We start from the raw sequence: 16,995 nt of genomic DNA, 5'->3' as shown, positions 1-16,995 counted from the left end.
GAGCAGGGGCAGCTTTGTCCTGAAAATGCCATTCCTCAGCAGAACAGCAGGGCTGGAAAGTCCACGGAGGGGAAAAAATGCTGCAGCGACCCAGAAAGAAAAATAATCCATGTGCAAAAGCCCACTGTCATTAACAGCTCCCGTGTCTCCAGCTCACAGCAGGACCTTGGTCCAGCAGCTTCCCTCCTCCCCAGGAGCATCTGGGACCTCGGTGCAGAGGGAGCTGTGATGTCCCTGCCCTCACCATGCACTGTCCCCCCAGCCCAGAGCCTCTCCCTTGTGCAGGGTGAGCATGGGGAGCACCCACCGCTGCTCTGGGATCTCCCCAGCTGCTGCACTCTGTCCCCCACCCTGGTGGGAACAGCACTCAACCCCACGGCAACCCTTTCCCAAAATACACAGTGCAAATGGACAGCTTGGGAAAGTAATTGGGATTTCCTTCTTTATTTAAAAACACCGTGGAGAAAGGGCATTGCAGCATTTACAGGCAGGTACCCCCACCCCGGGAGTGACAGAGCATTGCCCTAAGAGCACTTGGAACCCCCAGCCAGCACTTTCAGAAACATCTGGAACCACGCAGGAATAACAAAGCCCTCTCTCCCACCAGTGTCCCTGCAAGGCACCCCGAATCTGCAGCACCCCCAGCAAAGCCCCACAGCACACGCTCCAGGAGGGAGCAGCTCCAGGGGGATGTGTCCATGCCATGCCTGAGCCAGGAGCGAATGCAGGGCTGAGGGGAAACCAGTTTGCTTTAAAATAACCACAAGGCTCCATCAAGGTCTGGCAGCATCCACCAGCCCCGGGAAATCCCTCCCTCCCAACACCAACTGTGTTATGGACGGCCCTGGAGCCCAGCTGAGCTCCACACTTATTTGAACCTCACCTTCAGCCTGTATGCTGTCCTGGGGATGCAGGAGGGTGGGAATGAGCAAGAGGAATGTTGCAATAGTGCTGGAGCCACTGGTAGTTTCTGCTCCTGGATAATTAACTTTAATTGTGCAACAAGCTTTACCTTCCCAGGCCTGAGGAAACTGTGCAATTACCAAGCACCAGGAATACTCAGAAGTCTGTGGTTCCAAGGCCTTGCACTAAAGAAGCACCATCCCTCTGCATTCCCTGCTCTCCAAAACAGATCAGAACGCTGTTAGTGAACGCTATGACTCTCTGATGGATGGGCTTACCAAACTACTAAAACATTCTTGAAACAATGTTAGGAGCCAAAGAGCAAGTCAGCCTAAAAAAATGAAAGTTTCAAACTCTAGTGCAAATAAAGCAAAAAGGAGCAGAAAAAGGAACAGCAGGATCTAGGTAGTTGCAATTAAATAATATTAACACTTGCCTTGTACCGTTTGCAGCAATTCCCACTCATTTTCACAGTCTCTATGTTCTCCAGCATCTCCACACAATTCCCTTTGAGACCCTTGGGGGACCCATTCCTGCCTCCCCCAGCTGCACAAAGGTACCTCTACTGTGCCCATCCCGCAGCAGCCCCACGGGATTGAGGCAGGAAAGTACAACAGGAATCGCGTTAAGGTCAGTCAGGCTAATCAAGGCTCAGGCTGAGGCACAGCTGGCAAACAGCTGGAGGCCCCAAAAGGGCTGGGAAAAACCAGATGTTCTGCTCCTGGGGAACACACTGGGCTGAGCTTGCGGAGCAGAGGACGTGTCGTGGCCAGGGAAGTGAAAGGGAAGCCGAGTTCTCGCTCGGCACCCCGGGATTGCACACGCTTGCAGGGTGAAGGTATCAGACGATCCCTCTGCCAAGGGAACACCTGGATTTTCTACACACTATTTATCACACCTACAGGAGCTCATTTGGTTATGGAAATGACGATTCGCATCGCTCTAGAAACTCCTGCTGGTTTCCATCTCGGGCAGGCAGTGGCTGAGTTGGCCGGACAAGTCTGCTCATTTCCATCAGGTGCTCGGTATTCATCGCTTTTTACTAAAAGCCCTTCACCATCTGGCACGGGTCTCTGTGCTCAGGCGTGCAAGTGCAAAACCGACACCTTACCTGAGGATGCTCCCACCTGGGAGCCACTGTCACTCCAGCCGCCTGCCCCGGCTCGAGCTCAGGGAGCACCCAAAGCCTTTGGAGGGGTTGAGCACCTGCCCAGGCTGGGTTCAACGGGAGCCACAGGTATAAAAAGACACAATTAAAACCCAGCAGATTGCTGATAAACCCTTGTGTGGCAGTGGGAAGAGCTGGTCTCTGAGGGAATAAGTCACCGTGAGGGGAAGCTGCAGTGAGTCCCCTGTGTGGGCAGCTGCAGGCTGGCGTGTCCCAGCTCTGCCCTGGGGAATCTGAGCAGCATCAAAGGGGAGAAAAACATTTCACAAACACAAGAAAGGCCACACTCCCCCTCATGCCTACAAGACCTCTTGCCACTTCCTCCAGACCTGGTTTGTGGGGGAAATGATGCAACTGCAGAAGCTGTCCCCTCATACAGGTCCCCAGCACCTCCTGCCCTGCACAGCGAGTGTGGCAGTGCCCGGAAGCATCTTCTGAGACATGGAACCAGTGGGGCCAAGCCTGGGCAGGAGCAGTCAGGGACCTGCTCCCTGCAGAGCAGGGCTCAGGATGTGCATCCAGACGGCTCCTGCGTGGCAGGGAAGGGCTGTGCCGGAGGGAAGGGACCACCTGGCACACCCCAGACTGCCCACGGGGATCCCCGGCAGCCAGGGAGGCGGCGTGTGGCGCCGGGGGCAGCTGGGTGCCTGGTCAGACATCGGAGGTCCGGATACTTTCATCATCCAGGTCGAAGGCGAACGGCTTCTCCTTGAGCTGCTGTGGCTCCGAGCGGTGCCGCAGGCGCGTGCCGGGCGCGGCCGTGCCCTCCTGCTCCAGCGCTGGCACGAACATCGAGACCCTGAGCGGGGCTGGCCGCTGCCCCAGCGCCGGCCGCTGCCCCTCCGCCTGCGGCACCGGCGTCCAGGGCTGCCAGGAGGACGCGGAGGGGCCCCTGCACGAGGCTCGCCGCTCCTCCGCCGACGGCCGCGGCTGGGAGGGGGCCGAGGAGCCCCCGGGCCTGGCCACGGAGGTGGATCTCACAAAGGACATCTCCTGCGAGGACAGGGCAGAGCGAGGCTGGCTAGAGAATCCGCTAAATAAAGATTTCGTACTTTGGCACAACCTGCCTTCAACACTAAATATGAAACAAAGTACAGGACTTACCCTGGGGCGGGTTTTCAGGGCCTGGACTGCCCCTGTGATTGCCCGGATCCAGCTGTGCATGTCCTCGGGGCTGTCTGCCTGCAAACACAGCAGCCCCAGTGAGGCTCAGCTGTCCTGGCATCCCCAAGGCTCAGCTCTCCTTCTCCTGCTCTCACAAACAGCCTCATTATAAATAACCCCAAGGAAGAAACGAATCCTCCCGCAGTTCTCCCTCACACTCGTGTGTTACAGCCCCATCCGCTCGTGGCCACGGCTGAAGGGCTGTGGGGAACAGCTCGTTTCTCAAGAGCTGAACTTTCTGCCCCAAAAATCATCCCGGCCTCAGCTGCTCACCTGGACATAGAAGGTCCTGGAGCTCGTTATGATTTCAAAGAGGTTGTCTCGCATCAGGAGGTCACTGGAAACAGAGAGAGACAGTCACACCCCAACAGCCATCGAGGACAGAAAAAACTCTGGATTTATCTTCATCTCTGGAGTGTGCCGGGGAGGAACGCATTGGAGGCAAACCTCGGATCTCATGGGAATTCTGAGAAGAGTGCAGAGCCCCAGAGAGCTTCAGCCAGAACCTACAGCTCTACCATCACCCTGCCCTCCCCACCATAATCCACTGCACTCCCAGCTCATTTTAAATATCAGCTCACTATTACTTATTTATTAGAATAAACAGTTCAGCGATGCATTCATACATTATATTTTTACTTTAGCTGAAGAGGTTTTTTTTCTTAGGTTATTTTCCATTGCAAGTCTTTAGGTTACTTTGATTTTATCAGTGTTTGCTGCAATAACTTGTTCCCGAGACGCTGCAGCCGCCTGGGCTAGTTTAAGGCAAACACCTCGAGAGCTGCTTCCCACGGGCAGCTGGAGCAGCCCAAGCTCCCACTGGCTGCTCTGGCCTGAGCCAGCCTGGGGCCACGGCAGGGAAACGTGGGTGGGAGCATTACCCAGACTTGACCAGGCACTCGTGGGTCTTGGAAACATCTTTCAAGAGAATCGACCGCAAAGGTTCCTTGTCCTGCAGAGGCGACAGGAGACAGTGGTGGGCTTGGCTGGCCCCGGGCTGGGATGTGCCTCCCCAGAGGCCCCTGCACCAGCACAGCAGCGGTGCCAGAGCCCTGCTCGGCGTCCCGGGGGAGCTGCTCACCTGCTCACACTTGTAGTAACTGATGGAAAACTCATCCAGGACAAAGAACCGCCGCTTCCAGCTCTTCCTCTGGAAAAGAGGAGGAAACGGCTCGGCGCTCAGCCCTGCCCCTCTCTGCAGAGGTCCTGCACGCAGAGCATCCCCGGAGCGGCGCAGGCTGCGGGGAAGGGCAGCACTCACCACGTTGCCCTGCTTGACGCAGAAGCCGCTCTTGAGCGGGGCCGGGCCGACGGGCGGCCGGGCGGCTGAGGGCGGGATGTAGCTCTGCGAGCGCCGCAGCAGAGGGTGGGCGGCCGCCTCGCCACCCTCCCCGCCGTCCTGCAGCGGAGAGAACAGAGTCGCCGTGAGCAGCAGGGCATCCCTGCAGGGAGGTGGGACACCTGGTTACAGGGAAAAGCCGCTGACACAAGCCCTGGGTGAAGTGTGCGAGCCAAGGGCTCGTGGCAGCGCTGGACATGGGCAGGGGAACGAGCCAGAGCCCAGAGCTGACGTTCTCTCATCGTGTGCAGCTTCCTGGGCTGCTGCCCTGGTACTGCTGACCCTTTTGGGTTAAAAACAAGAAATCAGAAGGGCTGCAGAAGAGCAGTTTGGGTGCTGACGATAATCCCCTGCAGCAGGGGAGGTCATAGAGCTCATCTGCCCGGCTCATGCACGAAGAGCTGACACGACTGCCCCACGGAAGGTATGAGGGGGACAAGAACCACGAGACAAACACAAGTTAGAAAGGAATACTTTCCAACGGGACAAGGCAATATACCACAGGAATAAAGTGCTCAGAAAAGCCATAGGGTGTCCTGTTCTCATTTTAAGAGCCAAGTTCTCCCAGAGATACTTGGATGTTTGGAGTTCAGGAAGGGAAGCTGTGCCTCCTCGAGCCGTCCCTCCCCAGGTGCAGCGCTCAGTGCTGTGAGCACAAAGGGGTCATGACCATGTGCCCAGCACCCACCTCAGTGCACCCCAGGAGCCAGACCCTGCCCTCCCTTCCCCCCAGCAGCACAGGGGATGGCTGAGATGAGACATCTTCTGCACTCAGCCTCTTCCCCATCCCGCCAAGCCCTTCCTCCTGCAGGGCTGAGGTTTGAGCACTGCCACGGCAGCGGGGCCCTGGCTGCTGCAGGGGTGCGACTGCAAACCTGCCACAGCTGCTTCGGTGTCCCCAGAACACACACACAGCTCTTTGTCTGGCCCCAAAGTGCCGCCCAGCCCCTCTGGAGAGCAGAGCTGCAGCACGGCAGGGATGGGGACGCCACCCACGCCCCAGGGCCGCGCCAGCTCTGCCGGGTTACAGATGTGGCGTCCAAAGCCAGAGGTGAGGACGCTCCTGCAGCCGGGAGTGTCACACGCCCAGGAGCTGGGGAGATGCTCCTGGCTGGCCTGGGGTGCAGCCAGGGCGTGGGACTCCCCACTGCGATCCCGCAGCAGCACCGGCTGGGGCACAGCCAGGAAACCACGGACACGCCCAGGAAGCTGCAGCAGGGGAATGGACATTTCACACGGGGGAAGCAGCAAGAGCACGGAAATATTCTGACAGCTGATGCACCACCTCCAAAAAACCCCTCTGTGCCCCACAGCCCTCAGTGCACCTCTGCATTCTGCCAAAACCTGCGGCCAGGGAAGTGTTAAAAGCATCTGCCCGCAGAAACTGCTGCAATGATCTGATTCCCCACTCTATTTTTAGCGCTGCCACTGATAAGAGCTGAAGTGAGGCCCAGAGATGGACGAGTGCCCAAAGGTGGCAGCCGCTGATGGCCACGTGCACACCCAGCTGCGTGCCAGGGAAGGGGAGGCAGAGCCACGGGCGGCGGTGCCAGCCACCCCCCGGGACAGACCCTGGGTGGGGACACGGGGCACAGCCTCCCTCTGCCCTGGGCACCTCCAGGGGGAACATGCACCCAGGACACGTGGGTGGATGGCCATGGCCAGGAAGCTGAGCAGATTCACGGCCTCCTCCTCCTCACACCCACTCGTCTCATCACACTTCAGAGCGAGACAAAGCAGAGGTGTCCGGGGTGCTCGGAGCAGCCACTTCTACCTGCAGCGGGAAGGGTTTGCAGGCACACTCCTTCCAGAAACAGAAGTGCAAGCCAGCTCACCTGGTTGATGGAGATGGGTGTGTGGACCACTACCCCCCCAACGATCTCAGTTTTGTAGGCCACCTGGGGCTTCCTCTCCTGGGCCTGGGGCACCACCGGCGGCTTCGTGATTTCCGTGGCCGGGGGGACACTGCCACCCTTTGGCACCTGTGGGAGAAAGGAAGGGATGAGGGGCACAGGGTGCCCATGCTGGGCATCCCCACACCTGCACTGGGCACCCCATCCCTGTCCAAGGCAGCAACATCCCTTTACAAAACACCTCCTGGCCAAGCACCGCAGTTAGGGAGGGTGTGGAACCCCTGGGAGGCAGGAGACACCCAGAGCAGAGATGAGAGGGGCTCAGTGATTAAGCGTCCCTTCACAGGCGCCTGCGATTTGCCTCTGCAGCTCAGTGAGTTTGTGGGACACTTGCTCCTTTAATTGTCCCCGCTCCACTTACGGCCAGGCTTAATGAGGAGCGGGGTCTGGCTAACGAGGCCGAGCCGCAGCGACAGCCGGGCACTGCCGTGACCCCGGCGCTGCCGGTGGCCCCCGTGAGCGGCCCCGCACCCCTGGGCAGAGGCTGGGGTGCAGCAACACGGCTCCCAGCACCGTCAGCCTCCCCCTTCCCTTCCCAGCTCCTTCCCTCTGGCACCTGGCTCTGGGCAGAAAGGGAAGTGTCCGAGCTTCCCTTCCCAACCCTAACGCCACCCCCTTCCCCCAGAGCAGGGCAGAGTGGCAGCGCAGCCACATCCCGGGAGCCCTGCGTTTCCCAGCCAGGCTGTGACAACTCCCTGCAGGGCTGGATGAGCCGGTCGGCCAGCTGGGGCTCAGCCAGAGTCGGGAAGGGCTGGCCAAAATCAGGGCACGGAAATCACCACGGTTTCTTGCAGAAGCAGAAGATGCATCTCATTCTCCTGTCACCCCAGCTCCCGCCTGTGCCAGCCTGGCAGAATCCTCTGCCCTGCAGGCTGCCCAGAGGCAGCGACCCTGGAGGAAGCTGCAGACTACACCCAGACACAGAGCCCAGGCAGGCTCTGCTACAGCTCTGGCCAGCTCCGGCGGTGGAGACTGTGGCCAATATCAGCTGGACCCAGAAAGAGAAGGCACGAGCCAGAGCAGCCTGGTGGCTGCAGGTGCAAAGGCTGTCACACAATGTATTTGCAGAGAAAGAAAGAAAATATGAGCTAGGTCTGGTCTCGCAGATGAGTTTCCCACAGAGACAACAATATGGCACTCCAGGGATTTTAAAGAACAAAAACTCATGGATAGGCCTCAATCAAACTGTTTACATGATTTTTCCTTACATTTAGTTTACACACCATAAACAACACGCATCAGTGCACGACCTAGTAAAACTCTGCTCACGTCATGCACTGGCCCCACTGCTCACTGCAGCTCAGCAGAAGCCCCCAGCCCTTTCACAGGGATCCCCCATCCAGGAGCTCCCAATCCCCCGGTGCCAGCTGAGCGCTACCCCCAGCCCGAGGACAGGGAGGGACAGGGCACCCAGGGAGGGACGGGGCAGCCGGGGAGGGACGGGGCAGCCGGGGAGGGACAGGGCACCCAGGGAGGGACAGGGCACCCAGGGAGGGACGGAGCTGCTGGGGAGGGACGGGGCAGCCAGGGAGGGACAGGGCAGCCGGGGAGGGACGGGGCACCCAGGGAGGGACGGAGCTGCTGGGGAGGGACGGGGCAGCCAGGGAGGGACGGGGCACAGCTCCCAGTGCCGGGAGCGCCGGGCAGCTGCGGAGCTCAGGCTCTGCGAGGGACTGGGTCAGTGACCATCAGCTCACGGCTCTGTGAGCACACCAGGAAATGAGAGGAGATGGCAGATGAACCCCTGTGGATGCAGGCACAGCCTGCCTTGCCATGCCCCACAGCGCAGGGCATTCGCTGCGCCTCATCACAAGAGCTGGCGTTCCAGGAAGAATAAAAATTGAATAAATAAGTTATTCAAGCACAATAAAGGCACCCTTTGACAGCCACAGTGAGGAGCTGGCTGGGCCACATCCCAGCAGGAGGAGGAGGGCCTGGAGCAGAGGGGATGTGGACAGCTCCAACAGGACCTTCCTGGGGCACAGCTGCTGTCCCCCACAGCTGGGCTGGGAGGGCGAAGGAAGATGCACAATAAACCACAACCATAAGGATCCCTGGGGATGGTGGAAGGAACAATTGAGAAGAGCATTGAGTAACCTACCGTGATCTTACTGGCCTTGTTCAGTGCCTCCACCCAGTCCTGCAGGTCCTTTTGGTCACTGGCTTGCAAGAAATAGCGCTGGGACAGAGCGTTGATAACTGCAGGGAGGGGAGGAACAAGGAGAGCTGGCAGCAGCCAGAAGGATTCAGGGGGCAGGCACCCACACTGCAGCTCCCTGTGGCAGTCTGTCCCCCCGCAGAGCCCACCAAGATCCCACCCACTCACCAAAGCAGAACGGAGTTTTAGGCTTCTGTTTCGGGGTGGCAACGCTGACCTGTGACAGAGCAAGGCAGGGAAAAATCAGAGGTAACAGCACGTGGCAATGGTGGGCACAAGAGCTGCAGGTTTCCACCCACCCACCCTGCTCCCTGCCAGGGCTCTGCCGCCCCGGACAGGTCCTGAGCAGGACCCACACACAAAGAGCTCGAGCTACAGCTCAGCTGTGCCAGCTGAAGGGACCTGGCCCCCATCAGAGCAGCACCGCGCCAGTCCCAGGGAAGGTCAGCGTGGAGCCATCATCCCCTGCATCCCCTCAGGCACTGGCTGAGCTGCCAGCACAGGACAGAAAGCTTTCAAAGGACCTGAAAACACGCATTCTTCTGGATTAACACAGTCACTCTCCACAGCAATTAAGAGAATTGAGGGAAAATAGCGGTGGTTTTTCCCTGAAGAGTAGGAATCATTTATGTAAGAATAATATTCCTTGAGGCTCCACAAACAGCATCCATGGAGTATTTATTCTGACAGTCCTCCTCCTTCAAAGCCAGTCCATAATGCTTTAAATATGTTTTCTCAAGCAAACCTCCATTTTTCTGGTATATTTCCTGTTGGTAGTTCCAGCCACTGACAGAACCCAACCCCGCAGTTTGTGACCAAGTGCTGTCCTGCAGCAATTTTCATTTCAACTAAAACCTATATAATTTGTGAGGCTCTTTCCAAAATGGGGAAGGCTCAGCCTCCCAGCATTGCTTCATCTGCGCTTAATTTATAAATCATGATTCAGCAGGAACAGAAAGATCTGTCCAACGCTATATCCAGCTCCAGGATAAAGCTGAGATGCGCCTGCCGTGGCGGCCACAAGCCCCCCACTTCCCCAGAGCAGCTGAGGGGCCACTTGCTGGAGGAGGATGGTGGCAGCTCCACTCCCCACTCACAGCCACAGCTGCACTCTCAGTCACTGGCCCTGCCTCAGCGGTTGGCTGTTGCACTATTCCTGCAGACTGGGTAACAGCCCTAAAACACACAAGTGACTTTCCAGAGGGTCTCATCCTGCAGGGCTCTGCCCTCTGGGCACAGGGGAGAGCTTCTGAAGCACTGCCCTGGGCCCGATGCCACGCTCCTGTTCCCTCTCAGCCCTGGCCACCGCGTGTCCTTCCTCACAGTAGAGCAGTTCCTCTTCCTCCTGCAACCCAGCCTCACGCCCCATCCTGCGCCCGTCCAGGGCTGAAGATGAACACGGCCCCAGCACCGGGATCCTTGTGCTGTGGGGTCCCTCCCTGCTTCCCACAGCCCCGCTTTGTCCCAGGAGATGGTCACGAGCTCAGGCAGGACCAGGACCCAGCCTGGGGTGCTTCCAGGACAAGCCATCGCCTCTCCCGGGAATGCCGCAGGGATGAGGGGAAAACAGGGAGCACTCACCTTCCCTCTGCCCCACCCCAACATTACCTTGGAGATATAGGTCAGCTGCAGGGATCCGACAGCACCTGCTCCAATGGCCAGGTTCTGCAACACAGAATGAGCAGTGGGAGGTAAATGACAGGGAGAAGGTGGCGGGGGCAATCCAGCCTGTCGTTTGTGCCCTTGGGGTCAGGCAGCAGCTGCCACCCTCAGCCACTTCCCTCTCCCACACCTGGCTCAGCTCAGACCCCTCAACAGTGGGACCAGCCCTGCTGTGCTCCTTGGGACAGTCCTGGGAACCACAGAGGTCACAGAAGGGCTGGAGCCTGGTCGTGGCCACACTCAGCCACGGGACACTCTGACACAGCAGGCAGGGACCTGGGGAGACCCGGAGGAGATGCCTGCTCCAGGGAGGCTGGGATGTGCCTGCGGACTCACTGACATCTTTATGGACGTGTGCGTACCTGAGGATTGTCCATGTACCACAGGAGGTGGTTGGCCTGGGTGTCCAGGATGAAATACCTCCGCAGGAACTTCCCACAGGTCTCATTTTCCTCAATGTCCAGGAACCCGCAGATACGGTTCTGTCGGTCCAGGTACGGCATGCCGGGCTCCTTCTGGCATCACCCTGTGCAGTGGGGGCAGGCAGGGAGAGGTGGGTGGTCTGCTCCCCATGGAGATGCTCCTGCATCCGTGGGCACGAACCCATCCCAGCAGCTGTTCCAGGATGCCAGCGCAGTCACTCAGCCAGAGCCGAGCTCTCCAGAGGGATATGGGAGGGACAACTCACCAACCCCTCACTCCCAGCCCCAAGAGCCACCAAACCCCATGGGAGAGGACAAAGTAGCCACAAAGGGTCGGACATGAGACACCAGATCCCTGAGAACTGTGGCAAAAAATAATCCCAAAGCAGCGTCCTAGAGAGGGCCCGAGCACACTCCCAGGAAACGGGGAACAATCTGCAACTCCAGCAGAAAATCTGCGCAGCCAGGATGTCGAGTCAGCAGGGAAAACAATGACCCACCACAGCAGGGCCACACTGCGTCCCCAGGTCCGCCAGGGGTAGGACCCTCCCCAGCACTGCCCCTTGGCTGCAGTGGGAACGCTGCCATCACTTCCAGCCCGGTGTGGGGAGCAGGAGCAGCCCCCGGAGCCCCGTGGGCAGGACACGTCCCACGGCCCGGGCAGAGCCCTCTCCCCACGGCACGGGCCGGAGCGCAGGGATGAGAGCAGCCGTTACCCAAAGGATGTGAGCGAAGCCAGTGTGGTTTGTCTGGCAGGAGAGTGGTGATCACGCAGGTGCCAGAAGCAGAGCTGCACAAATAAAAGAACTCATGCAGAAAAGGAGGAAATACTATTTTTGAGCTGCAGTGGAGCGGGGCCCGGGGGGCGAGGGTTGCGCAAGAGCCGGGGTGCAGCTGCAAAGGTAGAGGAGGCAGAAAACAAATCAACCTGCTGTCAGGATCTCAGCTCATCACCAGTGTTTCAGAGATGGGGACCGGGGCTTGGCTCACGGGGACCATGCTGCTGCAGGGGGGGAGGTTATTTTAGACCAACAACACAAGGGTTCCTGTGGGCACTTCAAGTCTCACTGCTTTCTTGTGGGGTTATTTTTGCAGTGGGGAAGCACATGGAAAACCAATCCCAAGGTACCTTCAACCTCACCAACACATTCAGACCAGACCTCATAAACCCTTCCTTCTGCTGACAACAAAGGTCTAGAGATTTCTGCTTAGGAGACGGCTGAGGAAGGAGCAGAATGTGCCACAGGCAGCACAGAGACGAGCCCCAACCCCATGGGACACCTCCTGGGAGTGTCCATGTCCCACCACCACCATCCTTCATTACCACAGGCTCATCTGGGAGCCCCCAAACCAGCTCGGCCCTTCTGTGCACACCCCGGCTGCTCTTGGAGATGCACAAACCTCTGGGCAGAGGAGACTGGGAATGCTCCACGCTCTGCCCCAAGTCAGCCGGGTTCCTGTCCCCTCACATCCCACTGCCCACAGGATGCAAATGGTCTCTTTGGAGCCACCAAGAACTGCACTTTTCCATATCAAAATGATAAAAGTAGCTTCTCCAGCTGTGCTAACATGTGGGGCGCTGCTCAGGAAGCCCAGAAAATGCTCAATTTTCCTGTGAAGTGTACCAGAGACTTCCAGGACTCTTTCCTACCTCTGAAGCAACTGACTCTCCAGCTTTTTCAGTCACAGTATCTCACCAAAGAAGACACCCCCTTCCTGACTCGGTGAATGACCTGGCAAGCAACCTGGCTGCAGAAGGTTTGGAGCAAAACCACCCCCTCGCCTGCCCGAGAAAAAGGGAAGTGCTCCCCAGGGAGAGGCAGGAGGTGCAGGGCACCGTCCTTGCAGCGCCCATTGCCCCTCTGCAGCCGCGGCTGGCTCAGAGGCCTCGTGGGCAGCGGCACAGCCAGACTTTCCAGGAAGCACCTCCGGGTGCCACTGCACCATCACAGCTCCTGTGCCCTGCTCCGTCCCGGCAGAGCTACAGCCACAGGAGCAAGCCAGGAGCACCGCGGCAGAAAAACGCGAGGCCACGGGAGAGCTGTGACATTTGGAGCATCACAGCTGTGCATGCGGCTCCTCGGCGCTCCCTCCGCGCACCCATCGCACCTGCGGGCAGCATCCTCCTCCTGCTGTCTCACACCGCCCGGTGCAGGATGGAATGTCCTGGTCCATCGCAGGAGGAGCGGGGCCTGCGATGCCCGGAGCCCTGCGCCGCTGAGCGCAGCGGCTGCAGCAGCACTTCCTCTCACCTGCCCTTGCAGAGGAGCTGCCGGTGCTCACGGGTCTGTTCCGACCCACGGGACAGACGGGGGAGGCAGCGCCCAGCAACTCGCTCCTACTACTCCCAGATATTTGCCTTAACCAAACTATCAACCTGTTGGGAGGAGGCTGCACACCGCTCTTCATCCGCCACAAAGAGTCGGAGAACGCACAGCAGAGCTGCAAACCCGATCCCCGCCACACGCCCGCCTCCAACCCCGCAGGCTTTCGGCGAGGACGATGCCTGCAGCATTTCCGGAGCTCCCACGGGGACCCCTCCGCTCCTGGCAGAGCCCCTCGCTGCCCCGCTCCGCTGTCCCCGACACTTCTGTGCGGGAACCGTCGGGCAGAAGCCGCTCGCACCGCCAGGGCTCGACTCCAGCCCTGGCACGGACGATGCAGCTGCGGGTGCCGGAGCTCCGCCAGGGACAGGGGCACGGAGCCGTGGGGCACGGAGCCGTGGGGCACGGAGGCCTCCAGCCGCTCCCAGGCTGCGGCCCGGGGGCTCGGGGGAAGGGGCCGGAGGGAGGATGGGGACGGGGCAGCGAGGGCTCCCAGCCCGCCCCCGGGGTCCCCCGAGAGCCCGCGCTGCTCGCGGGCGGCTCCGCGGACACGCGTGTCTCCCCCGCACTTACCCCGCGGCGTCCCTGGGCTGCGCGCCCCGCGCATGGCCGGGGCCGGCGGGGGCGGCGAGCCGGGGCTGCAGCGCTGGGAGGAGGACGGACGGACGGACGGGCGGCGGAGGGGGTGTGCCCCTGGCTCCGCCGTCGCTTCTTTCCGGGTTAATTACGTCTGTCATTAGCAAACCCGGCCCCGGATGTGAGTGCGGGGCGCGGGGCGGCTCCGCGGGGCGGGGGGTCGGTGTCCGTCCCTCCGTCCCGTCGTCGTCCGTCCGTCCGTCCGTGTCCGTCCCGCGCACCTGCCGCGGCCCCGGGCGATCGCCGCGGGGGCTGAGCCTCGGGGAGGGGAGGGGCGGCCCGGTGCCGTCCCCCCGCCGCCCAGCCCCAGGCTCGGGGCCCCCCCGGTGAATCCCCCCAGACCCGACACGAACCCGCTCGGTCTGTGCCTGAGGCTGGCGCTGATGGACACGAGCCGCCCAGCTCGGGTCGCGGCTCCTGCCGGAGCATCTCTTGGGAAAGCTGCTGCTGGAGTGAGCTCAGGGTGGATTTGGGAGCAGGAAACCCCCGCTGCCTCCCCCGTGCCACCCAGGGGAAGCCCCACTTTCTCTCCGAAACTCCATCTGGCCCCGAAGCACTTTCTCCCGGCGCGGGTGAAACCGATGCCGGCGCTGCCACCGCCGAGGGTAGGCAGGGATCTGGTCACGGACACCCGCAACCCGTGTCCGTCCCACGCTGCTCCCGGCATCCTGGAGGTCTCGAGCCCTGCCCGGCCGCCGCTGCCCCCCCTCTCCCATCCCTCCCCTAGCAGAGACTAAACTGTTCCGCGGGGTATTTTTATACCGAGGCGGCTCTTGCAGCCCTTGTGACCCGCCGGAGCCCGGGGCAGCGCGGCGCTCCGTGCGCGGTCACACGGCAGCGAGTCACCGCGCTGCTCTCCCTTCGCTCCGGGAGCCCCGCGGCGCTCCTGGATCTCCCAATGCGTTTTTCTGCTGTAACCTGTGGGTGGGCACAAGCAGCCCCCGGAACTCACCGAGACTCCCCATCAGCAGGTGAAGGGGCGTGAGGGCAGTCCCGGCGCAGGGCGCGTCCCTGCCACAGGACCTTTGGAGATTCCACCAGCAGCCAGAGCCCCCGCAGGGGAACACCTCTCGAGTGCCCCGGGGAAGGAGCAGGATCCACAGCAGGCAGGGAATAATCTGCTTTCCAGATGCTCCCCTCCAGGCATATGTTAACTGTCACAAGACTGTGTCCGTGTTCTGCAGGATTTCTGACCCTCGCTCCCTCCAGCACTCACCGAGGTCTCTGTTCCAGCAACATCCTCCGGCTGTGAGTTCCACGCCTGGATCCACACGTGCTGAATTACTTCTGTTCAAACTTGCTCTTTTCAGTTTCAGTACCTGTTCCCCTTTCCCTTGCGTGCTGACTGGAGCAGACTCCAGCAGACGGCGGCTGTTTGCTGCTCGCCCTGCATTGAAGCTCTTGTGGTCAAATTCTCATGGTCCCAGCCATGCTTCACTCCCTTCATCATCCCCCTTTCTGTTCTCACTCTGCTCACTCACTTTTACCATTCTCCCTCACGAAACCAGCCCTCACCGACCACTCCTGGGGTTCTTTCTAGCAGAGCTTTGAGCTGTGGGACCACCTGCGGCCCCAGGCTACAGAGCAGCCTCACATCTCCCCCGTGTCTTCGCAGTCACAGAAACGCTCTGCTGGGCCGAGCCTCAGGTTGCAGAGAGCAGCCCAAAGCATCTCTGTTGGACCGACGGGGAGGGGGCGAATCTGCGCCGGGGTCCCGGGCTGTGCCCAGCAGAGCCCCCCGGGGCGGCGCCAGGAGCCGAACCCGTTCGACCGGGCGCGTTCTCCGGCGGTTTTGGTTTCCCTGGCAATGAGAGGCTGCGGTCGCGGTTCTCAAGGGCAGCGTTTATTGGACCGGCGGCGAGGGACGCGTCCCACAGCGATCCCCCCGCCCGCGTCCCTAGGCCGGAGCAGCGAGCGGCCGGAGCCCTCAGAGCCGGCCCAGCAGCAGCGCCCCGGCCAGCGCGGCCCACAGCAGGGCGGGGAGGCCGGGCGGGGTGAGCCCCACGCCGCTGCGGGCGCCCCGGGCCGGCCCGTTGCAGTCGTCGCTGAAGCAGCAGCGCACGGTGGCCCCGCCGGAGCCGCCGCGGCGCGCCTGGTCACAGAAGGACTTGTAGGAGCAGGACTTAATGACGCTGTCTGCAAGGAAAGGCAAGGCGACACGGGGTCAGGCAGGGAGCCGGGCGCAGGAGGAAGAGCGCCCGAGTCCCAGCACAGCGCGGCACGCGTGCAGAATGAAGGGATCTCTCTCCTGCCCACAAGAAGAAGCCACCTCCTGTACCTCGGCACCTGCTTCTCCTCGCCCTCCGGTCCCCAGCCCCTCCGGTACCCTGCAAGACCCTACGGTCCTGCCCCCCGTCCCCCTGCAGCCCCTCCGGCCAAGGGACTTACTGGGCGCAGTGATCGTGGAGCAGGCGTCGGCGTACTGGGGGCAGCTGTGGGATCCCTGCTGGTTGCAGTCGTTCTCGTTGGATGCGACACATTTGTGACATTTCAGTGCTTTGCCTGGGTGAAAATGAGGAGAAGGAGTGAGAGTGACTGCAGCGCACTGGCCCAGAGCCCCCAGTGCCCCGTGGGTCTGCACAGACATGGATGACCCCCAGCCCAGGGACCACGGGTCGCAGGGGAGGCTTGGAACCAGACAGAGCTGAGCCGTGAGCAGGCGCTGCCGTGGCAGGCAGCAGGGTGCAGGATGGGGCCTCACCTGTCCACAAAATTAGTGCAAAACTCTTCCAAGTGCAACTCAAAATGATGAGAGCTAAACTGGGCAGGGGAGCTCTGCCGAGTCCTTGCCCTGCAAAGACTCCCTGAGAGTCCTGGAATTCCTTTTACAGTAAATATAGGTAGACATAATATTTAAAACCCATCCTAGATATTTGTCTTCTTGTGCCAGATTTTATTTTAATAAGTATTTTGGGGGAGAGGAGGGAGAATCCCCCAAGCTGTGGGAGCAGCTCCCACATTCCACGGTGCGCTCAGGAAGCCCAGCCCGAGGTGCTGCCTGGGGACAGGCGCGGCGACAGGCAGAAAGCGCCTGGCAGATGTGCGAGTCGGGAGGGACGAGCCACCTCCAGACCTCCGAGGAGGAGGCCCACAGGCAGGTTAGGCGGCAGCCAGCCCCTCTCTCCTGTGCGTCAGAGCCGATCGTGGTGCTAGAGCTGTGTGACCCCTCAGAGCATACACACACCCCAGAAAAACCCAAACCTGCCCATCCTGCTCCTGCCTGAAATGACGAATCCTGGATTTTGATGGGTCTGGGTGAGCCGCCGGTGTTGGAAGCGAAGCTCTGCTTTGCTGTCGGAGCAGAGC

At 60.5% G+C, this 16,995-nt stretch overlaps 1 protein-coding gene across 1 annotated transcript; it reads right to left on the bottom strand.

Annotated features, from left to right (window-relative positions):
* Positions 1-425: 425 nt before the first annotated feature.
* PLEKHA2 (pleckstrin homology domain containing A2) lies at positions 426-13,692 on the bottom strand. The gene is made up of 12 exons (XM_040087914.2): positions 13,627-13,692; positions 10,670-10,833; positions 10,254-10,310; positions 8,814-8,862; positions 8,589-8,686; positions 6,410-6,556; positions 4,497-4,634; positions 4,317-4,385; positions 4,117-4,187; positions 3,509-3,572; positions 3,176-3,253; positions 426-3,064 (listed from the first exon to the last, which is right to left on the bottom strand). The coding sequence occupies exons 2-12, from the start codon at positions 10,808-10,810 to the stop codon at positions 2,723-2,725; spliced, it is 1,254 nt and encodes a 417-aa protein (XP_039943848.1). The 5' UTR covers positions 10,811-10,833; positions 13,627-13,692; the 3' UTR covers positions 426-2,722.
* Between the last annotated feature and the right edge of the window lie 3,303 nt (positions 13,693-16,995).

The sequence above is a fragment of the Hirundo rustica genome, chromosome 28, assembly GCF_015227805.2.
Source record: "Hirundo rustica isolate bHirRus1 chromosome 28, bHirRus1.pri.v3, whole genome shotgun sequence".
Taxonomy (NCBI): Eukaryota; Metazoa; Chordata; class Aves; order Passeriformes; family Hirundinidae; genus Hirundo; species Hirundo rustica.
Note: the sequence above shows the minus strand (reverse complement) of the source record. Positions and strands in the feature narration are given on the sequence as shown.

Bases quoted from the DNA above. Each gene is read 5' to 3' on its own strand.
- PLEKHA2 (XM_040087914.2), bottom strand. From the start codon at position 10,810: ATGCCGTACCTGGACCGACAGAACCGTATCTGCGGGTTCCTGGACATT. The intron at 10,311-10,669 runs GTACGCACACGT...TCTGTGTTGCAG, and splicing joins GGTACATGGACAATCCTCAG to AACCTGGCCATTGGAGCAGG. The intron at 3,573-4,116 runs GTAATGCTCCCA...CTCTGTTTCCAG, and splicing joins GAGTGCCTGGTCAAGTCTGG to TGACCTCCTGATGCGAGACA.